Source organism: Plectropomus leopardus, chromosome 3, assembly GCF_026936395.1.
Source record: "Plectropomus leopardus strain MGB_pleo_1.0 chromosome 3, ASM2693639v1, whole genome shotgun sequence".
Lineage (NCBI taxonomy): Eukaryota > Metazoa > Chordata > Actinopteri > Perciformes > Serranidae > Plectropomus > Plectropomus leopardus.
The window spans coordinates 12,237,625-12,260,633 of NC_142178.1; the positions used below are offsets into that span (position 1 = coordinate 12,237,625).

Here is a 23,009-nt window from a genome sequence, read left to right on the forward strand (position 1 = left end):
CGTTTTTCTTTTTGCAAGATAATAACTTTATTTATATGGCACCTTTAAAACAATTGTTTACGAAAGCAATGCCTCTTTTTAGTATTCTTATGAATTAACCTCTTACTAGCACTACTGAAGTTTGTATACTGTATATTTGTACATTTTTAATGATATATTGTGTTATGTAACACACACCTTTTAGGTGGTTTTCCCTTTGTTAGTGAAACTATTGCCACTGAATACTCCATTGAAGAAGTGAATGAAAAACAGAGAAAACAGTGTTTGGTGCAAATATATTTTAATCATATGCCTGGAAATTAAATCAAATCATACATTCTCATAGTTTCATTTTTCTTTCCACTTTTTTTTCTGGCAATTATCGATCATAACTGTTTTTTTCCAGGCCAACTGAGGTCAAGTGCTGGAACTTTTCCAGCACGTCCATTTTTATTCTTTAACATAAAACACTGAAGGGAAGGGAAAAAAATTAAAACCAAAGACACTGATAAGAATTAGGAAGCAAAACAGTGAAATGTTCAAGTGGGAGGAGTGACACTGAAACAGTCCTCCAGCTAGAGTTTTACCAGATATCACAGGCAAACCAGGTCCCTTAAGAGTCAGAGGAAATCGATGCGGACTGGCAAACAAAATATTTTTTTTCTAGCATTACAGAATATTCATAGACATGTTATTTGTGACAAAAACACAAAGTCCTACTCATGACGGACAAACAGGCGCAAACAGGTGGTAGGATGAGTAAAAGGCTGCTAAAAACTCCCTCAAGTCCTGAACGTCTACTGCAATCTTACAATGCAATTTTGCTGAGGTGCAAATAAAAATGTCAAAATAAAAACATTTCATGAATTAATTACAGTGTAAGGAGCTGCACTGGTACGTCATGGTCATCAGACAGCAGACTCTTTTGTAGAAAACATGTCTGGTAAACGAGAGACACTGAGGGGTGTTAAAAATGAGGCTTCTATGTAGACGGGCTGAAGCAGTTGGACCCTTCTCTAACACGGCAAGTTCAGCGCCAAATGTCATACAGGACAACATATACAGCGTAACCTTTGCTGCAGTCAACAAATTAAAATACCGAACCATTCAGGTTTTTTTCTCTTTTTTTTAAGGAAAAACCAAGATGTCAGGCCTTGACTCATGTCTTTCATCATCCTGCTGATGCACATAAAATGTTCAAGCTTTATTCAAACTCTTCCCACAACTATTTGTTTCAGAGTCTTCCTCTGTCTGAAGGTGAAATTACAGCTCGCGACTTCACAAATCAGGAGCCACTTACAAAAGAAGGACCACAAAGGTGCGATGATATCGCTCTTCTTGTGCTCTTTAACAGCAAATCATGTCCAGTTTAATGCGGTGATATCACCATGTAGTGTTCTTTTTTTTCAATGGCTGTGTTGGTGCAAAGTGAAGTTATGAATTACATATTGGTGCTTTCCTTCATAGTCAGAGCAAAGGTGGAGGGAAGAAATGGGACGCAGCTTAAGTCTTGTGAAACTATGATTAGTAAAACATCTTCAGTTTGCTGGACTACATGTCACAGGATGTTTATAGTATTTGATGAGCAGTACTTTGTTTTTAAGTCAAAGTAGCTGCCATAACAAAACTGCACTTTGCGAATTTTAAGAAAGCTGAAAACACCTCTCACATAAAGAAAAAACATACATTTAATAACATGAAGGCGCTTACATAACATTGGAAAAAAAAAAAAGAATAACTACTAATGATGCCTAAGTGACTTGTTTTACTCCGACAGAATTGTGAGATCGACAACTTGGCTGTACTGAGAGACCATGGCATTGTAACCTGCAGGACCTGAAAGTCACAGACACCTCCACAGCTCAGATTAAGGAGGGAGTCTGTATGCAAGGAACCCATGCAGCCTGATGTTATTACTAAAGGTGGCAGGTGAACTTGGGTCATATTGCTACTTGAAATTGATTTCTCTTTCAAGAAAAGATTATAGAAAAGTAGACTCACTCTGCCTTCCTCTGATCTGCAAACTCCCCCCATCTTGCACTTAGGCACTAAAACTCAAAACAAAAAAGTAATTTAAATTATTCTAATTAACAACCGACCCAAGTCTGGTTGTTTGTGGTAAACTCGGAGCCTTGAGGCCCTCCTGCAGAGACGACCGCCGGGGGGGGGGCTGATTTAGCTGCCAAAGCCAAAGATGCCCTTGATGTAGCCGGTGAGACCGCCCTTGCCCTTCTGCTCCACCTTGTCATCCAGCGGTGGGAAGGCCACGTGATTGAGCGCAAGGTCAAAGAAGAGAGGCTTGCAGGGGATTGGCTGGAAGTCGGGAGGGAACTGGACCAAATTGGGCTGCTTTCCTACCAGGGTGGGGTCGAGGCGGAAGGTCTCCAGGCGGTTGCAGAGGGGCTGCATGAAGTAGGAAGAAGTAGAAAAGTCAACAACACATAATCACAGATAACCACGAATTTATTAAAGGTATACTTTGTCAATTTTCAACCAGCTTTGTATCAGAACAATGTGGGTAGTATGTGAAGATAAACTGTGGCACTGAAACTCAAAACAAATACATGATTGACGTCATTTGGAGGTGTTTCACTGGCTCTTGGGGCTGTTGCTCGAACTACAGGCTGTACTTCCGTTTTTTCGTATTACCTGCCAACCACGGCCAACCCTGCCACCGCCACCACGTTCTCAAAGAGTAAACAGCTGGTCAAGAGACACACGCGCCTCTCTCTGTTTCTCAAACTCAGACTGAAATCCTATCAAACGGTAAAACTACGCCGTGCTGATCCAATACGAATTCAGAGTCAATTATTGCACTACCTATTTCTCACCTAAAATGTTTTCAGAAATGTATTTTAATGCCCTGTTTCACCGTAATGGTGTGAGACTGAGAACAGGAAGTGGGTGCCACAGCTTCCAGAACAGTGAAAACAGCATCCGAGATCTGCAGGTAAAACTTAGCTTTAAATATAAACCAGGATTTTGTTACTAAGTTGCCTATTTCTCGCATCAAATGTTCTCAGAAACATATTTTAGATTACTGCTGGAATACGTGATCCGGCCGGCCGCCACTGTTTCACAAGGACTAGTCCACATTATGTCCTGTGCGGAGCATTATTGTAGTTTTAGTTTTTTTTTTCGACTTCTTGAGCAATAACACCCTTTTGCTCTGTTTTATCTGGTCATATGGCACCAATTTCAAAAGTGTTTGCATCTCTCTGGTGCAGAGACGGCCTATTTTCTCTTTATATCAGAGAAATACTTCTTCAGCTCAGGCATCGAGCATATTGAAACTCTGAGGTTAGAAATCATGTTTGTTGAGTGCTTTTGTCGTGGTCACAGGTTGTCATTCTCTGGCAGACTGAGTGTGAAAGGGGCCATTGCTTTCAGTGGCATGGAGGCATAAAAACCAAGGACCAGAATCTAAGCTTTCTGTCAGATCTGTTCTTTTATTTTCTTTTTTTAAAAAGCTACTCTGAGTCCATGATTGAGGACAACATCTATCATATTGTTGTGGCGTCTCTTGATTTTGTCCTCTTACCGTGTTGTCTTTCACCTGCTGCTGAGAGGGAACTTCAGTCGTCTCATCAGTGTCTGAAACACAAACATTGAAGAATGGGACTAAATGGGTTCTCATACAGTAAAAAATAAATCAGTTGGCTAGAAAATTGCCACTTTAAAAGGTGCTCTCACCTAAAATAGCAGCAGCCTGAAGGGAGTATTTCTCAGCATTCACTTCAGCAATGAGCTCCTGAACGTCAGGGAGATCCTGCAGAAACCACACACAAACGTGAGTCTGCTTGAGTACAGATGTTGTTAAACTGTCACAAAGACTTTTCTGACTGCAAAAAACCTTTGAGGGTCAGTCAAAGAGAGAGAGAGAAAAAGCCTGCCGTGCAGTCTATTTTTAACTGTAATTGTGGTGCTTGTGTGTGTTTTTACATGACCGACCTTAAGGCTGTTGTTGAGGCTCTTGGCCTTAGACTGGACCTCCTTGGCATATTTGAGCACTCTCTCATACAGCACCAGCGCCTCGCTCCACTTCTTCACCAGCACATAAGACTGAGCTATGAAGAAACACCTGTGAGGAGTGCAGACGGGAGGACCACATCAGTGTATATATTGATGTATAGAAAGTACAACCAAAGACATAGGACATAGAGGACAGCAGCTGTGAGAACATAATGTGGGCTAATGGATGTCATGCTAGTGACAATGAAAATGAACTGCCTCAAAAAACACATTAAGCAATGCATCCAGATGACACCCTACTCCTTGAATCTTAGTTGCGTTTTTTTTGGATTAGGAGTTAATAACTCTAAAATTTCTGACCTGTAGGCCTTGTAAACCAGCATCTTGAGGGACACCTCCTTCTGGAAGGTGTGGTCATCCTCTAAGCCTTGCAGGCTGGACAGCTCGGCCAGACTCTGGAGAGACAGACAAACAGAGAAAGGTTAGTGAGGTGATGAGGGAGACAGGAAGTGAAGACGAGGAGACACAGAAGGTGAGTTACACTGTGACAGAGACTGTCAAACAAGGCAAAGTACACATCATTTCACTGGTGACAAAGCAGGTCAAACAACCTATCACAATCACACAGCTACTGTGAGTAACTGGCAACTAATAACCAATTTCAAATTAATTAAACGGACTGAAATACATGCTGCTTTCATGGATGAATAATGTAAATAAGGCAGCAACCTTAGTTTTGACATTATACCGCGCCACAGTTGAATGCCTCTAAGTTACATTTACAGTTTACATCCATGTCTGTGAAAACATGAATGATTCACACACAGAAGATCTATACAATCAGCACAGTTTCAAGCATGTTCTTGAGGGTTTTTGAGTTATGGCCATAAACATGTTGTATTAGGTCAAAGTGACCTTGGACCATCAGATTCTAATCAGTTAATTTTTGAGTCCAAGCGGAGGTTTTAAAACTACTTCTTCATGGATATCAAACTTAAATATGAAAACAATCACAATGTATTTATGCTCAGACGTTAACCTGCAGGATGATGTCGTAGAGGCGGATGAGGTCCTGCGGACGGGGCCCTCTCTTGTTCTCGTCAGCTTCGGGCTCCTTCAGTTTAGCCTGCAGAGTGTGGGCCATGCTCTCATTTCTCTTCACCAATGTACACAGCTTGATGTAGGTCAGGTAACTGGGAGGAGACCAACAGCATGTTTATTATTTACTTATTAAGGATATAATAGAAGAGAATTACTAGAGGGTTGAAAGATTAATTCATGCTTATGGCTGTTTACTAGATATGACACACAGTACTTTCTTGCAATATATGACAGCAAAGTGAATATCTTTGGATTTTAGACTGCTAATCAAACATTAGCAATATGAAGAAGCTACCTTTTTCTGATAGTTTACACACAAACTGATGAATGAAGAATAGAACTGGCAGATAAATCAATAATGAAAACAACTGTTAGTTACAGTCACAGAAGACAATGTGACACAGCAAACACCTCAAAAGACAGAAATATGTAAAGCCTGATCCTGGCATTTGGAAGTCTCTCTTTTAAGTCCATGTATTTCTTTTACCTGTGCAGGAACTGCAGGTTGGACACCTTGCCGCTGTCAGCATCTGAGCTCCTCTCACGCTGCTTCTACAAAGACAAACAATAATCTCATGAAAAAACTACTTTTTAAGTTCTTGATTTTATGTCACATTTCTTCAACTCAGTGAGCTGTCAATCACATTAATGAGTCTGACCTGTTAGCAACATACATACAAACTCACACCCCTGTCCTCTCTGATAGATCTCAACTTTTTAACCCCCCGAATCTTACCGCCTCACTCTTGAGTTCCTCTCTCACAGCCTGAATGGTGTCTCTGCACTCAGCCAGCAGGGTCTCATACAGATGCTCTTTGGTCTCCTCATTAGCTGTCTGCAAAACAGAAACAATAATTAACATCTTCAGTGGAGCATAGTGGCTTTTTAATCACCATCCATGTTTCCTGTTTCTCAGTAAAAATAAATGCTATTGTCTACACATTAAAATGCATTTACTATGATGCACATGCAGGAAATAAAGATGTCCTGTCAGTGGCACTTGTAGGTCTATGCATCAGCAGTATTTCACTTCAGTAAAAAAAAAAAACAAAAACAAAAAACAAACAACTAAGCAGACCAGAGAACGGTATTTAATGTGTATCTGTACTGAAGGTCTGTATCAGTATTGATCCACAAGATCAGATTAGTAGGTGTGTCACAACACCAGAAATGTATTCATCAACACCAATACCAATGAATTTTCATGATTCACGATATCAAATTTCACACCATGTTAAAAACACAAAACAATAAATCCTGGGAACTTAAACTGGAGATCCACCTAAACACAAGGTACTTGTTATGTGGGTTTCGTTAGATTTGTGGGCCAGGAAACATTAACACATAGTTTAAAAAATATAAACATATTTCTCCTATACTGTCATAATTTTAAGCAGTTGCACATCTAGGATGTGACAGTTGGGTAGGCTCCCACCCTTCCCTCCTTCCACTGTGATTTGATGCCTGGGTCAAAATTGACAGTGATGAGTGCTGCGTTTCACCCCAAGTTTGACATTTTTAAACTCTCAGTGAACAAAATAATAAATGAAAATGTGCAGCATTCAGCGAGAAATAGATGCTCAGTGCCTCATCACGCTGCTGGGGTTTGTAGCATGGTGTGAATATGCCGTACTCCCACTGCAAAGACTTTACAAAAAAAGCTGGGCTTAGGAAGAAAAACAAAAAAAGGCTTTCTTTCCCCACAAACGAAGGCAGAGCTGTTGCTGCAGCTGCACTTGTTGCTTCCTTTGGCTGTGACTTCGTAATAAAGTATCTGTCCTCCTGACATCTCTACATTTTACACTGTCCCTTATAAATGTACAGCCTGATAAAACGCTATCAGTGCTTTATATGTAAGCCTTGGTGCAATGCTTTAACAATTATAAAATATAAAAAGGTGCAGAAAGATTAGAGGAAGACAAATAAACCATGAAACTATGTCAACAGGTTTTACATCCAGAGGAATTTGGGAGGGGAGGACTTGAGTTTAAACTACTCTTTGTGAACTTCGGACCTGGAGCCTGTAGAAACTTGCAAGGTCAAATGTCTTCCCCTATTTTGAGAGGTTACCACAAAAATATCTTAAAGATGAAAAAGAATAGATACAAATGCTCTTAAAGAAAAGAAGATGTAGACAAATTGGCCTCAATATCTGAAGTCAGACAGACTAACAACCACTTTCCACCCAATTAAAGCTACACTTGCACCTTTACAAGTCAATCGTGCAAAGACAAATATTTCATCTGTTTTGAAGTTGTAGCGGTGTGATACAAAGAGCGACAGTGTGAGCAGGGATGTGACTGTGGCAAACTGGGTGAGAGGCGCAGGTATGTGGCCCGGCAGGCTGCCGATGACATTCCTGCACACAACTCATCAGCAATCACTCTGCAGAGTTTCAGGGTTCACATCTTTGTGAATGACAGGATTGTTCTTCACCTCACCTTTCCTTCACACTCACACAGCAGGCCTGTATTACTCTACGGTAGTCCCACATGCCAACAGGACTTCATTTTTAAAAAGACAGCATGTTGTATTGTTGTAAATGTGAGAATGTAGAGGATTATTGACAAAATAAACTTTAATAGAGCGTCATTTCTGTAATAAACATGTTGTTAAACACCTTAATGGATGAAATATTATTATTCAAATCTTCACCTTTAAAGAAAAAAACCCTTAGGAAGAAACACAGTAGAGGAATGTTACGAGAAAATTCCTCATAGTGATAACTGATAATAAACAGGTCATACAGCGGCTCTCATCCACCCAGAAGGCTGATGTTATTTGGTGCCACACTCTTGTGGCAACACCCTGGCAACGCCTAGCATAACCGGCTCAACCTGTCGAGCATCTCCTCTTGTTCAGAGAGAGAGGGATGGACGGATAAACTTATTAGAGGAGGGAGGAGTTGAAGGAGCTCGCCTACTAGGACTGCCTTATGGCCCAATATGGCATTTCCTGCCTCCGGACGCCAAAAGCCGGAGATCAGGGGCACCACAGGAGAAACTTGAGGTGCTGGTGCTACATACTCTTTTTACTGAGCAAACTGGGACAAATGGATCCAATGCTCGCTGATCTTATAACATTAATTCTATAACTCACAGAGATAGTCAGTAAAGATGTTATTTCATTATGTAGGTCACACATGATCAAAATAAGGACAATCGTGATAGTTCAGCTCCAGAACTTCATACACAGTCAGTTACAGCCACTATTAACTTAACAATGGACTGTGACACTGCAGTCAAGTTTCAAAAGGGTCCATTTGAAACTGAAAGGTGTTTTGAGATAATACTAATCTGTCCATTGAGACCTGCTGGGTGTAGCCCTGTATTCATGTGTGGGCTGAAATGCACAGAATGCAGTTGTGCAATGACAGAGGCTGCATGCCACAGACCTGAGTGGCTGTGGGTGTGACAGGTGTGTCTGCAGGGTGTGCTGAGTCTTCTGGCATAAAGAAGACAGGAGGAATGAGCTGTGGTGGCAGTGAGGGGGACACAGAAGACAGCAAAGAGGAGACTGCCACCTACTGAGACTTTAAGGAACTGCATGGACTACTAGAAGGAGGTGTTCAGCTCAAACTTGGGCCAGATGCCCATTTTGAGACTTTTCACGTGAAGCCCAGTGTAATGCAGAGAGTAGTGAAGACATGGGGTGGCACATGTAGGCATAAAAGCTGAGGAGCAATGGTCTTAACCCCTTTCAAATCAAAACAAAGACTTTATAGGTTATTGCATTTACAAATACCCACTTCAAATGAGACACTCTTCAGTGAGCATTTGATGATTCAGCACAACAAAATAACATACTGTCATCAGAACACTACTGCTGTGAAGTTGCAGATTTCACATGATGGTGCTGATCTAAAACTTGTGACGGCTGCACTGGTGAGCATTTGTCCGTGGCATAAGTACAGTAGGCCTATCTCAGCATTTTTTTAGTTTCAATGAAGAAAACTACGTAAAGCTGTTACTTTAAGTTTAGATCATTATTCAAGATATAAACTTAAAAAAAACCAAACAGGATAAGGGAATGGTGAAGACCTGAACACAGGCTATATTGACGGAGCCTTTACGCTCCCCTTACAGCCTCGTCCTGCAGTAGAAAAGAACATGGTTAAAACTACTGCATAGTTCATAAAGCAATGGTCAAGTGTCAAGGAGAAAAAATGAATTTGTTTTAAAAAGAAAAAAACCTATTAAATATGAATGATTGCTTAGAATAAAATTCTATAAAGTAGAATTGTATAAAACGTTCTTAAAATATTTGGAAAACGCATCTCTGATGCAAAAGGAAATAATCTGTTTTAAATTGATCCAAAGTGTTCGTTTCATACAAACTTGCTGCACTAATTGTGTACACTGTTCAGATTAACTGTACATGTATATGTACATTTTCTGTACTGCATTAAATGTGTATATTAAATATCCAGAAAATATGACAAAATATCAGAAAAGGGGTCCCTTGAGGAAAAGGGTTGAAAACCACTAAAACTACACTGTATCTTAGTAAGAATGAACCTTTTTTTATGATCATAATGTGTAGAAAACGTAAACTGTGTGGAAGGTAAATGTGAAAAATAAAAAGGAGAAACAGGCGTTAACTATGAGGAGAGGACATGGGGGACTGACATGTAACAGAGGCCCTCAGGTGTAACTGAATCAGGAAGGTTGTGTTTGCATGGGTGTTTACGCAAAGAAGTGAGTGAGATTGGAAGTGTGCATGGTTAATATTATAGCGGTGTCAGTGTGAGCGCATGTGTTTGCCAGCATATATGGTTCACACAGTCATGCCGACGAAGGCTGAAATTTATGTTGCATTTAGCCTCAAAGCTACATAGATACAAAAAATATAATTTGGGCTTTAGACCAACAGGCCACAGGGATCCCCCAACATGTATCTTTAAGTCTTGGCTTATAATGATATTCAAGGGGCTCTATGCCAAAATCAGATCATATGAATTGGATACAGTTCTCAGCATGGAGGTGGCTGAGTTAGCGAAAATGGTGGGCTAATATACCTGCTGAGCTGGCTTACCACAGCAAAATAAACAGAAAAGCTCAGATTACAATACACACAGAGGTAGCATGACTTCATTCTCTGCTTAGGACACCATTCATCCACTATATCTTCACACAGCAAATAGGGTTTTCTGCTATATTAACATTATAAATCTCACATCCAAAACATTTAAGAGCTGCTGACGACATGTGAAGTTCAGTATGTTTTTACCCCCTACAATACAGACAAACCAAGGAAATACTGACCTGAGCAATAGCTGCCTCATTGTCCGCCAGACCCAACAGGAAGATGCGGGCCTTGTCTATCTTGACAGGAACTGTCCGCCCGCGCCACTCCACCTCACTCATGGTGGCCGCTTGCTTGGTTCTTGCCTGAGTGATCAGGGCCTGAGGAGAAATATAAAAAAAGGATATTAAACTTTTTTTCTTAATAAAACACATTTTCTGGTCCACAAGTGCAAATACATCTTTGGCTTTCATCAATTAATATTTAATCTTGTTCAAAATGCAATTTATTTGTGCACACAGATTTGCTGGTTACTCTTTAAGAGACCAGATCTGAGGAACGTGTGTGTTCCAACCCTGAAATATTAGGAATCACCAGAATATGACAAATGAATGATGATACAAGCAAATAAACAAATGTCAAAACTCCTGTATGTTCACCTCTAGTTTCTCAGCCATCATGCCTCCTCCTCCACCAGTCAGTCTCATCTGCATCAGGTCATTGATGGCATTCTGGTCACCTGCAATCAGACAGAAAAAAATACATTTACACAGTGTGAGTGAACAATGTCTCCAAATGCCTAAATGATTCTAAGATGGCTGTGAGGTACGTTGAGGGAGATCACTTTGTCGCCCTTCTTCTGTGTGAGTATGTGTTACTCACCGATGTTGTAAGCACAGTAGCGGATGTTGGGTGAGATCTCGTCCACACGCTGACGATACAGAACTGCCAACTCCTCAGTGAAAGCACTGGCCAGCTTCTCATAGATGGTCCTGACAAGAAAAAAATGGGGTTATTTAAAGTTTTCTACCAGTCATAATAAATTGTACAAGTCAAACGCAGTCACTTATTCTGCCTTTTTTATTAAGAAACTGTAGGGACATTAAAACTCACTTGCACTTGTTGAAGGCCTCCATGGCAAGTTTCCACTCCTGCAGTTCAAACTCAACCGTACCAGTCAGGTAAGCAGTGTAGGCCTGAAATAAAATACAGGCGCCCTTATTAGTATTTGTTGTAAGAATAAGAAGAATCTGAATTTTGATCCCTGTAACACAGCTTTAAATAACAAATTATATGTATCAACAATGTCAGTAGTTTTGTTTCATATATATAGAAAAAATGAAGATAAGATGGTATAGAGCTGAAGTATGCAAGACTGAAAACATTTTGGACCTTTGAGGGTGTGATCTCACAGCACATACAGTATATAATCTCATTCTGCACTGTGTCTTTAAAAGCGTGTTGAAGGTGACTCTTTACTGTGTACCTGCGCCTCAAGTTTGGTCTTGGCATCAACACGGGGACTCTCACAGAGCTTCTCCAGCTTCTCGCTGTGCTTGGCAGCCTTACGTAGTCGTGCCAGCAGGTGGAAGCGCTTACGTGGCTCTGTGTTTGCCTCCTGCTTCAGCTGCATGGCGTAACTCCATGCACGCTCTGCCTCCATCAAAACCAGCAGCAGATACCTGATGAGGGAGAGGACGTTGCATTAGTTGCATTTTCACCATTTTTAGGGGACACATTCATTAAACACTTCCATTCCTCACCTGCTGTCAGAAAGCATTTCAACAGTTATTTTCTTCCCAATGAACTTGTGTCGGTTACCCATCTTGAACCCAAGAGTCTTTCGCAGGCGACGCAGTCTTCGGGAGCAGTAACCCCTGGACATAGTACACAATGGTGGTTACATTTAAATAAATAAATTAGTCTTTCGTGTACATTTCCATCTTGGTTTTGCACAACAGACATGACAAACACAGTCAGGTCATTAACACTAAAATAACTGCAAGGTTGTCTGTGAAAAAATATTATCCTAAATTGTCTAAGAAACACTTCATGGACATTTTAGGCACTTTATTAACAAAGACGCTATTTTCAAGGTATTTCAGTACTTGATTTTTTCCCCTCAAAATTGTGGCCATTCAAGGACATCATGCAAGCCCTTTAAAAAGAGCCATTTGTGCAGCAGCACAGTCTCATGACAACCATATGGCGCCAGATGTTTCCACTCAAAACGCTTCTCCTCAGTTTTTTAAAACAATAATGTGGTCTCCAAAAATAAATACTTCATTATATATACAGGAATTCTGGGAAAATGGCACCTACAGGATGGGCATTTCACATTAAAGTTCAATAAATACGCCCTTTGAATGTCTTGTGAACACTGAAAAGAGTGTGTACTTCCATGTGAACAGCCATATTACTGCACCACAGACATCTCTGCAGCTATGGCCCCGTTAGTGCAGGTTTACTTGTCCTGTATGACTGAGCCAGGCTCACCTGTATCTCTGGTAGTCTCCGTGCCTGAGGCCATGCTGCTGCTGGGACTCCTTGATTATTTGCAAAACTGTGAATCATTGTTAAGGGACAACCTTATTTATCATCTCTCTCTCTCCCACACACATACACCATACTCAAGGACATTTGTCGTTCATAATCACGTATCAGTATGACAGTCGTATCAGCACTAGTGTACAGACCCAGAAAGTCTGGCTGTAGTGCTGTGATGTGTTGCAGAAACGGCACCGCAGCTGCTAACTGAATCTCAGAGGTTATAATAGTTTAACATGTAGTAATAAACATACCTACAGCGGTAAGGAATAACTAACGCTCTTAGTTAATTTAACGTCCTAAGACTTCCGAGAAAAGTTTGTGGCAGGCCACGTAAATCGGCTTTTTACCTATACCACTGACAGCCTGCTTCAGTATGACACGTAGCTTTAACGCAGCTAGCGTTATCCTCTAACCGAGCTAGCTAGCAAGCTAACGTTAGCTTCTGAGCCTGGCACTGAACCGCTGGACGAGAAACAAAACGGCCGCTACACGTTTGCTGCTGGGAAGGATACTTTCCAGTCCAAGTCCCCCGTCCGGTGCATTTTCTTTATTTTCATCCATGGTGGACACTTTGGCGTCGTTTTGCTTGTCTGCGGCCATCTCTAAACGCTAACAGCTAAGCGGGACATACACATGCTCAGTCAGAGCTCGAGCCAGGGACCAATGACGGCACAGGGAGGGGCGAAGCTACACTGAAACCTCGCGAGATTTAGCTCATAGGGCGGACAGGGACAGATCCATGGGACAGATCCATGGGGACAGATCCATGGGACAGATTCGGCTCATTCGGCTTAGTATCGGTTCCTTTAAGTCTAACAAGAAATTGAAACACCAACCTATACAACAACAATGGCCCCGATGTCAAGTCAAGTGATTTTAATACTGGATGGAAGATCAAGTAATCACTTCATCAGAAATTGGCTTACTGAAAACCTTTACCCTAAAAGACAAACAAAAATGGCACCCTACATGAATTTGATAGGAAGATTAATTAACTAAGGATAATGTATCTAACATTACCTATTTCTCCAAAACGAAATAAACAAATTTTGAAACTATGAACATCTACCCCTCTAAAGAATTACTTCAACTTTGTTTTGGTATTTATTATAATGCAGGTACATTTTAAGAAAATGAGGTATTACTGACCATAAATACCTCTCTTGTAGTGTTGTCCACAAAGTTGGGCTTGACATACATAAATGGATAAAACAAAGGATCTCGCCATTCCCAAACTTGAATGAATTTAAATTATATTTGAAATCCCCAAAACCTCTAAAAGGGCCAAAAGAACTAAAATTGTATATTTTGAAACACTTTCCCACTAGAGTAAATGATTACGTTTAGAATGAGTTCCCTCCCTTGTCTGATAATCTATTTATTATTTATGTATCTTAATTTGATTTATTTTATTTTAATTTAGAAAATGTATTACTTCAAACACTCCAACAGGACTGAAACACTTCACACTATATGTTTACTTTTTTGATTTATTGATTAAAAAAAGTGAATAAATAGATTTAGCACTGTTCCCTTTGACAACACCTTCATGCTGACACTGGAGAAGTGAATGGCATGTTGTCATGTTTGTTAGTAAATTTTGAAAAATTTAAATTAAAAAAAAATCTGGAAAACTGGGGAAAAAAACTTCCTTGAAGTTGATAGGACTACATGCAAGTGTATCAAACCTTTCAAAACTATCAAATTTGGATACTTCTTGCAAAATATGGTGGCAGCTGCTCCATGACACTAATAATAAAGTTACATGCACCTTTAACAACCAGTGCTGCCCACCCCATGTAACCCCTCTTCAGGGTTACATGGGCAGGGTTCCCACACATTTTCGCTGGAAAAAAAACAATCAAAACTTTTTCCTGACTATTCAAGGATCCATAGTAATTTTAAAAATAATAACAATTTTTTAATTAATATGTTTTTTTTGCAATACTTGTCTGGAAGTTTTCGGTCATACCATATACAAACTCTATTCAGACACAATCTTAGCTAACTTGCATACATGGGAGAAGACAGACAGAATGTGGGGGGAAATTGAAGACACGTAAACAAAAACGGTGTTACACATTGATGCATATGAGAGTTACATCACATAAACAGCCTTAGAAAATAAATTTTCTGTTATGTTACATTATGTGAAGAATATTCACAGAAGATTACTTTAACAATAACATTACTCCATGACAGTATTCCATGATTATTACAAAACTGTGTTGTTATAATTTTGTTGTTATAATCTTTACTAGTTCCATGACTTTTCCAGACTTGGAGAAAGAGACTGTGAAATTCCATGATGTTTCCAGGTTTTCCATGACTGTTGGAACTCCGAGTGCATGACCAATCATCATGTCTAAGTTTACATTGATAAAGATAAAATAATTTTATTGCGTTGATTCAGCATCCCAAATGTATGTAGGTAAGATTAATTCAATGTGCTGAATTCAGGTGGTGTCCGAAAAATCATTAAAAAATTTTTTCAATTATATTTCATGGCTCAACTGATCTGTTTCCTTTGCTCTTTGTTGACATATTGTTTAAAATTTTTGAGCATCGTCTTTGCAGCCTCCATGTTGTTTCGACTAGAAGCTCACAAAGGAACTGAAGTTATAAAAATGACCAAGTCCATGTTGTTTGAAAATTACATCTTAAAAACTAGTGAACAGACAAAAGTCAGAAGAACAACTTGACTCGAGTTTGTTGTCATTGCTTCCTGTTAACTAGTAGTAGGCAGAGTGAGCACCACTGTTCAATAACAGTAAGTACGCGAGAGATCTAAGTCGGAGATTCATGAGCACTTGGAAGCTAGTCAGGTTGTGCGGGTACATACCAGACACTAAAGGAGTCATTCAAAAAGATTTGTTTGTTCATTTTTGCCCACCACTAAACTCTCCCTGTCCAGTAAACTGTGCAAGTCATCTGGTGCAGGCTGCATCCATAGGAACATCTCTGGAAGAGGTGGAAATAAAACAAATGTCATGCAGTTTTAAAACTCTATGGCTTGTTATCTAGTTTCTTCAACACTGATAGAGCAATTGGTCTAAATGGCAAACGCTTTTAATTTGGCAGGATTAGCCGCACTACTAGGTAGTGCAGGAAGTCATTGGATGCGTTTACTCCCTCCATACAACTCACAAGGAGCATGTGTAAATCATCTTGCAAGAGGGATCCTTGCTCGCCAGCAGGGTCGTGCTCTCCAGGATGAACGTACAGTCAGGAACCAAGACTTGGTACAGGCGGTCATATCCCTCAGTGTTGTGACAGGAGGACTTCCTGTTCTCAAAAACACGATGTACATAAATGAAAACCAAGTTCGTCATTTGATCTTCAAGTCCTTCGGGCCCAACACGATGGATGTTGATGATCTCATTGTTCCCTTCGAACTGGAGGTTGATGGACTTTGGAATCCCTGGCCTGTTGGGTTTCCTGTTCAACCAGATGCAAAAGGGCTTATCTGCATCAACCCAACTCACTGGCCTGCTTGGATCACTGATGTCTGAGCTGGGAACAACCACCTCAATGCAAATACTCCTGATAACCAACCCCAAGGGTCGCAACCAGTAACTGCTGCTAATGAGCTCCACCCATGGGCGCTGGCTGGGTACCACAAGATGAACATGCAAACTGGTGGTGCCATGTCAATCCGGACAGGGAACATACCGGTAATATTGGAGTTCCTAACTGTGTATGCCTTATCTCTCCAGAAAGGCACGGTGCGCCGAAATGATATCATGGGCATGCTGGTCCTGGGAGTTACCATACGTACCAGCGGGGGCAACATCACGAATGAAAGACTCAGGAAGACTATTGCTGCAGCTAGATGTGAGACTCATGTTGATACCATTGACTTCACTGGCAACATGGTTATGAAGGGCTGGGACTTTCTGAGTATGCACTGGAACCAACAAAGGCAGACGTCCCTTCAGGACATGTTCTCTCTCTTGCAACAGTCAGTGGGACCAGTCTCTTGGCATTTGGCAATGGCATGCCAACAAACAGAATTGAAGATGCTGACCGGCATTGTGACAATCATTCGCGCAATCAAAGATTTCTGCGACTTTCCCTGGCAAGATCTCAGCAATATGAGATTGGGATCGATGAGCTCAGTAATGTCAGTGCATTTGCAGGTTACATTTAGCCACCATCCCCAGTAGGAGGCACACAAGTAGCAGCACCTGGGGGACACTGGATGGGATGGACCCTGGCGCTCCAAAAACCGATCCAAGGACATCTGAAGAATTCTGATTTCCCTAACTTTTTGTACACTGCTCTCCAGTTGTCGATCCAGGTCAGAGGCAACACGTCCTTAAGAGGTTACAGAGGTATTGATAACCTTACAGTACAAGAAAAACCTGTGATCGACACCTGGATTGTTACATACTTGACCAGCAGGGCTGTCCAGCACATTCCCAGGCCCATGAATCCAGCTGCTGATGAAACTGCACTCCTAAACATCCGGACAAAGCACATCTAGCCCTGACAGCAGCTATTCACTACTTAGTGCTTTATTTTACCTTCTGTAACAGTTTTGTGTTTACTTGTCAAAAGTACTGAGAAGCAGCTGCTTAAAAACTACATGCATTATGTATACATTTTGTTTGAGCAACAAGTTGCACTGCACACGTCTCCTTTTCACCAATAATTCTTAGCCTTACCGAGATGTATATAGCGATACACATCAAACATCCACCTTTCCTTATTGGGTCACTTTGAGCCAAACGTTTTTCAGTAAGAGATTAATTTCCATTCGATGCTGTCAGTAAAAATATTCCTCACAAGGAAGTCAGTGACTTGTAGATGAGTAACTGTTTTGTGCCTTAAAGGGATGCATTTCTTTTAGTTGCTAAAATAAGAAAGTCCATTCAGATGTTGTCGGCAGCAGAAATGTATCTGGAGATAAACTTTGTGATCTCAGAGATGTGCTTGGTTTCTTTGATGGTGGTGTCTCTGCTGCGGACTTGAAGGAGGCCGCTCTCCAGCGTGTTCTCACTGATCACCACAGTGAAAAGCACTCCCATCTCATCATACCTAAAATTCATCGACACAGGGACAAACAAATCACATCAGTTCACAGCGAGAGAATCACGGCTAATTTGCTGCATTTACTAATGAGCAATTTCTCTTCAGTTGCAACACTAAATTGCACTTTACTTTGCATTCAGCAGCTCCACTGATGTTGGCAGAGTTTTGAGATACCCAGGCCACGCAGAGATCTTGGCCTCCATAAACTCCAGCAGCAGCCCTTCACACACCTACAAAATAATACTCATTAATATACTCAGAGTTCACACACATTTTCATGGCCAAAATTTCAAAACTTTTCCATGGTTTTTCACGGACACATTGTAACATTTCTGAGACCATTCACAACGTATAACACTACAAGAACTGTGTCGTTAGTTTCCCAAAATGTTTGTTATTGTAATAAAATTATTCAGCAACCTCTTCAAATATCTAGTAATTGGTTGTTTTACTGGTATGGTGGTATGGTATGTTCATATTCATATGCAAGTCTGGAAAAAAATGCTGAAACATAAGAATGTAGGCACACGCTTTTTGAACTTTGGAATTGGACATAGAAAGTTTTCCACTAAAAATTACTGAAAAAAACACAACAAAATGCCGTGACTTTTCCAAAACTTTGAATGATTTTTAATAATTCAATGACTTTTCCAGTTACAGAAAATGAGAATGTGAAATCCCATGACTGTTCCAGGTTTTCCATGACTGTGGGAACCCTGTTCACTTGAAAGATCCTTTTCACCAAGCACTTGATTCACTTTTTAGATGTGTGTTCACACAGATTTAATCACGATAAATAAAAACCAAGTGATCACTGATGTCCTATTATGATAAATATGTTACTCACCTGCCTCAGCTCCACAGTGGCTCCCCTGCCAATGTCTAAAGCTACTTTGACAGGAGCCAACACTGGATGCAACTTCAGGACCTGGAATCAACAGCGAACCAAAACTCAGTGATGGAGGATTACATCAAAAAATGGAGCACAAATGTCAAGTGGAATATATTATCGCTGTCATCACCTTTCTCTGATGCAGCTTCTGCTTGCTGTCTTGTTTCCTGAGCTGCTGGAGTGAGTTGGACAGAAAGGCCATCACACCGCGATCCATGTTCCCGGTTACTGAGACGACGTGAGGAATTGACTTACGGCCATCTTGACACTGAAGCGCGTTTAGAGAGACAATTAACACTGCATGTGATTACACTGAAGAAGGGGGAAAACACTAGTGAATAGCTGCCTTTGAGTATGACCCTATTTCAGTGCAACAGGGTTTAAAGACAAGAATCTAATAAACAAAACAAAAAAACATTTGTCTTCAACATGGGTCATAATTGGGTAAAAACAAAACAGTACAGACAGTTACAAATGCGTCACTTTATCATTCACTTTTCTGCAACAGCAACTTGACAGCTAAACTAAATACAAACAAAGAAAACACGTGTACAAAACAGGACAGTGTTAGGACTAAAAGAAGAAGCAGACTGACCTGAAGTTTGGAATATACTCCTTGGTGTGTCTGCAGCAGCTCTGTGTTTCCCCTGTTCCACAGCGTCTCCAGGGGCTCCTCTCCCCACGGGAAGCTATAGATGATCCTCACACCACGAGACGACGCCTCCTCGAGTTCCTCCTCTGGAACGTCACTGCTGCTGAAGTCCGAGGGAGACACGGCAAACTGCGAAGACATGGGTTGTCTTGATTTGATGTAACTGAGACATACTGCTTGACTTCTCACCAAACCTCCTCCTATCTTGATGCTTATTTTTAAAACTTGTGTCATTTTAAAACATGAACGGCAGCTTTCTGGAGGGAGATGGAGTGTTTGGAGGGCCTTTCAGGAAGATCAGGGGGTGTATGTTTAAGTAATAAAAAATATCTCTGTTGTAGGAAAACTGTAGAGGATTCAATTTAAGACGCCAATAAAAATAGGACCAGCTAGCACTGCACAATACTGGCAAATACAAACCATTTAACAACCTTATGATTATAAATATATTGTAATCAAAGCATATCACAAAACATGACAGTTCATCTTTCCCATTACTTTTTTGAACCTGTTAAAAAAAACTCTATATGTGCATCTGAGTAATTATCTGTTAATTGCTGTGCTCTGAAAATACTTCCTCTCACTTCAAAATACCCACTTTTCTCCACCACTTCAGTCTCTGTTGCGTCCAGTGATCCAGCCACTGGGAAGAGGTTCGAGGAGAGCAGAACCACACCAGAGACGTCTGAGTGACCTCAGCTGGGCTGGAAAAAAAAACAAAACACTACATTACAATTATGGTAGCACTACGCATATTTCTTTTTTTTTTAAGCACAACTTTGTACTTCCAGAGGGCAAATTTACCTCCTAATGCTGAGAATTGACAGTGTAAAATGAAATTAATGCATCAAATCTGAAATGAATCTAATTCATTGATACAAACAGCATACTACATGTTCATATTGATGTGCCTCTTTTATAGAATTAGAAATCATTGAGTTGTACATATTGCTAATGTCCCACGGTCAGCACAGTGGGTAGAAAAGGTTTAATGACATATTAAAGATATTGGATTTTGCAAATATTACTATTATAAATATTACTATATACTCTGATAAGGTCCACATGCGGGTGAGATCTATATAAACTCATCAAGCTGTATTGAGCATGAAGGAGCTAAATTGATTTGCCCATGTTTGAAAATCTCATCTGAAGAAAGTGAAGTGCAAGAATAAACCTTTTTTTTCATTCGTATGTGTCTGCACACACACATAAAGAGACAGAGGGACAGACAGACATTAGAGGAAGCCTCACCAACCAGAGCCGTCTGAGGGCTGGAAACACAGACCAGTCTCAGCCAGGCCGAAGGGCAGCTTCCTGTTCACCAGCTCCAACGAGGGGACGAACTGCTCCAACGCACCTGACAACAACTCAGACTTAATTGCTGTTTTTGTACAACAAAGAAGACAGTTAAGTTGGAAAACACTGTTGCTGTTTGTCTTTGCTTCTGGTTGAGGATAAATGACATCAGTTATGTTCCCAGGAGTGATGCACTTTCCTATTTTCTGACTATGAAATTTAAATGCCGCAATATTTGGCTTTAATTAGTAGTTTTAGAATGATATCATCAGATCTGATGCATATATTATATGTGCAAAAATGTTTCATTTTGTTAATTCTTTCATGTGGAACTTCCTCTGAGGATAGGTACAAATCCCAGCTCCTTTGCAGACTGTAAAGTCCCAATCTTAGCCATCATGATCCTAAGCATAATACTTGATATGTGGAGCTTCCACCAGGGTAGACTCAATTAAGGCAAGGAGAGTCCCTTAAAACCACCATTTACTTCTTATTTTTACTGTAACATTTTGATGGTTTGCTGAATAAAGGATGGTCTTTCTTGCTATCAGCTTGCCATACAGACCAAACTTCATGCCAGTGTAATCATAATACGCTTTATAGTTATTAGTGCAACTTTCAAATCGCACCAATATCATAACAAACAGTGAGCCTCTCTGGATTTTGTCCTGCAGCGTTATACCTTGAAGAAAGTTTGTCCTCAGAGACGGGGACCTCTGAATGAGCGTCTGTACCCTCTGGATGAGCTGCTCCCTGCTCAGTTCATGCTGTCCAAGTATGTCTTTTAAATGTTCGGACTCAACCATCCTCAGCTGCTTCCGTCCATCTGCTGCTGTGTCCCTGCTGCTGCTCAGAGTGTTGATCCCAAACACCTGAGCTGAGGACCTGCTCACAGAGTGCCACCACTGCTCCAGCAGGTTTCTCCTCAGCTCCATGCCCAGAGGTCCATAGCTGCAGCTCAGCCCACGCTGAAATAGCTCAGTGTTTGTCTGTCCGGGTGAAACATAGTGTCTGTCCACACAGAGCTGCAGCAAAGCCCTGACCTGATCAAAGTCCTCACTGGGTGATGCACTGCAGCGTCTCCTGCTGTGCTGCAGAGTCGGTGTTACTCTGCACTGAGAGGGTTTTAATACGCATAAGTGCCTTGATAAAGCGTTTCTGGCACAACACGACAACATGATGATAAGCTGAACAAAAGTAAATCAAAAGATTGTCTATTTCAGGGATGATCCTCCATCATTAGACAAATCACTCCTCTTTAACCATCCTCAACAGCCCCAAACGCTGATATAAAATAAACTACTAACGTTAAAGTGTTAGCGAGGACTTACTCAAGCGAGCAACCTGTTTTACAGCAAAAAAAAAAAAAAGTATGTTAACTTTCTGCTGAACACGGAAACACAGGCTCGGTGAGGTGGCTTTACCCTCTCTCTGTTTATAGCATACTTTAGCTAGCTAACGGCCTGAATGCAACATGCTGCAAATGCTAGATTATGTCTGTGCATTCAAAATAAAACACACTCGCCTGACAGTTTCTCACTGCTGTTGTCACACATTTGATATCCAATAAAAACCGCTAGACATAGTTTGAAATTCACCGGAGTTACATGTGATGCATGAGCCGGAAGTGATGGAAACGCATGGCCCGCCCTACGCTGCTTCTGATTGGCTTTGACCTATAATTCATCCGTGGCTTTGACCAACCGCACTCTTCTTGCCTAAATCTAACCAATCAGATCAATGAAGGTAACGAGTACTAGCCAATGAGAGGGAGAGTAGGGCGGGTCAAGCCGTCGCCGTCCTTGAAAAAAAATGCATCCGGGTTACGGATTCACTATGATACATCCCCATGGTATCAATGTGTGATTAAAAACAAATATATTATATCTATGTTATAAGTTTATATGTCCCTCGTCAATTTGTTGTCTTAATTTTAATTTTATGGTCTTTTCTTATGTTATGTACGATATTACTGTCAAAATGATCTTTTTTTAAAAAAATTATCAAATAACATCTCTGTACAATGCACTATTTGAAAAAAACAATAATAAAAAAATGTAGGGTGATGTGTTAATTGGACTTTCTGAAATAAGCAGACGCTTCACCATCATATTAGTTTTTAAAATAAATATATTTTATTTTTTCCTGTAGACTCTCAGCATCCTCAGTGGTTACTGCAGCCCTTCACTGAATCCTACTTCACATGCACTGTCACATTCAGGTGGGATCAATGTGGTAATGGCTCCAGAAACAGGAGGGTCAGGAACACCCAGAGGTTGCAAACATCCATAATAATCAATAATATGCACCTTGTTTAATTCCAATGCAGCATTGTTTCTTTTAGTCAGTCAGTCATTATACCAATGCAAAGTGTAACTTCTAGGCAACCTGCCTTTAGACGTTCGTACTGTTAATCTCTAAGGTAATTTCACAAATGTGTTCAGGGTTATTACTTATGGATCGCGCATCCCTGATACTACCGCATGTGTGGTTAGAGACAACCAG

The 23,009-nt window shown here is 40.6% G+C and overlaps 2 protein-coding genes across 2 annotated transcripts; both read right to left on the reverse strand.

The window, feature by feature from the left end:
* Positions 1-263: 263 nt before the first annotated feature.
* Positions 264-13,297, reverse strand: srp68 (signal recognition particle 68). Its single transcript, XM_042484758.2, has 16 exons — positions 13,140-13,297; positions 12,574-12,640; positions 11,841-11,954; positions 11,564-11,759; positions 11,191-11,273; positions 10,960-11,069; positions 10,737-10,816; positions 10,317-10,457; positions 5,789-5,887; positions 5,540-5,604; positions 4,991-5,144; positions 4,312-4,406; positions 3,931-4,060; positions 3,673-3,748; positions 3,521-3,573; positions 264-2,382 (listed from the first exon to the last, which is right to left on the reverse strand). The coding sequence occupies exons 1-16, from the start codon at positions 13,225-13,227 to the stop codon at positions 2,155-2,157; spliced, it is 1,779 nt and encodes a 592-aa protein (XP_042340692.1). The 5' UTR covers positions 13,228-13,297; the 3' UTR covers positions 264-2,154.
* An 802-nt stretch (positions 13,298-14,099) lies between these two features.
* polg2 (polymerase (DNA directed), gamma 2, accessory subunit) lies at positions 14,100-22,136 on the reverse strand. Its single transcript, XM_042484760.2, has 8 exons — positions 21,187-22,136; positions 20,460-20,565; positions 19,804-19,909; positions 19,149-19,334; positions 18,684-18,821; positions 18,509-18,589; positions 17,791-17,891; positions 14,100-17,667 (listed from the first exon to the last, which is right to left on the reverse strand). The coding sequence occupies exons 1-8, from the start codon at positions 21,680-21,682 to the stop codon at positions 17,502-17,504; spliced, it is 1,380 nt and encodes a 459-aa protein (XP_042340694.1). The 5' UTR covers positions 21,683-22,136; the 3' UTR covers positions 14,100-17,501.
* Positions 22,137-23,009: the final 873 nt, after the last annotated feature.

Coding starts and splice junctions, on each gene's coding strand:
- polg2 (XM_042484760.2), bottom strand. CDS start 21,682: ATGTTGTCGTGTTGTGCCAGAAACGCTTTATCAAGGCACTTATGCGTA. Junction 18,590..18,683: donor AGAAGCTGCATCAGAGAAAG/GTGATGACAGCG, acceptor TGTTGATTCCAG/GTCCTGAAGTTGCATCCAGT. Junction 17,668..17,790: donor GTGGAGCTGCTGAATGCAAA/GTAAAGTGCAAT, acceptor GATGAATTTTAG/GTATGATGAGATGGGAGTGC.
- srp68 (XM_042484758.2), bottom strand. CDS start 13,227: ATGGCCGCAGACAAGCAAAACGACGCCAAAGTGTCCACCATGGATGAA. Junction 11,955..12,573: donor GGAGACTACCAGAGATACAG/GTGAGCCTGGCT, acceptor TACTATGTCCAG/GGGTTACTGCTCCCGAAGAC. Junction 5,145..5,539: donor AACCTGCAGTTCCTGCACAG/GTAAAAGAAATA, acceptor GTCTCCTCCCAG/TTACCTGACCTACATCAAGC.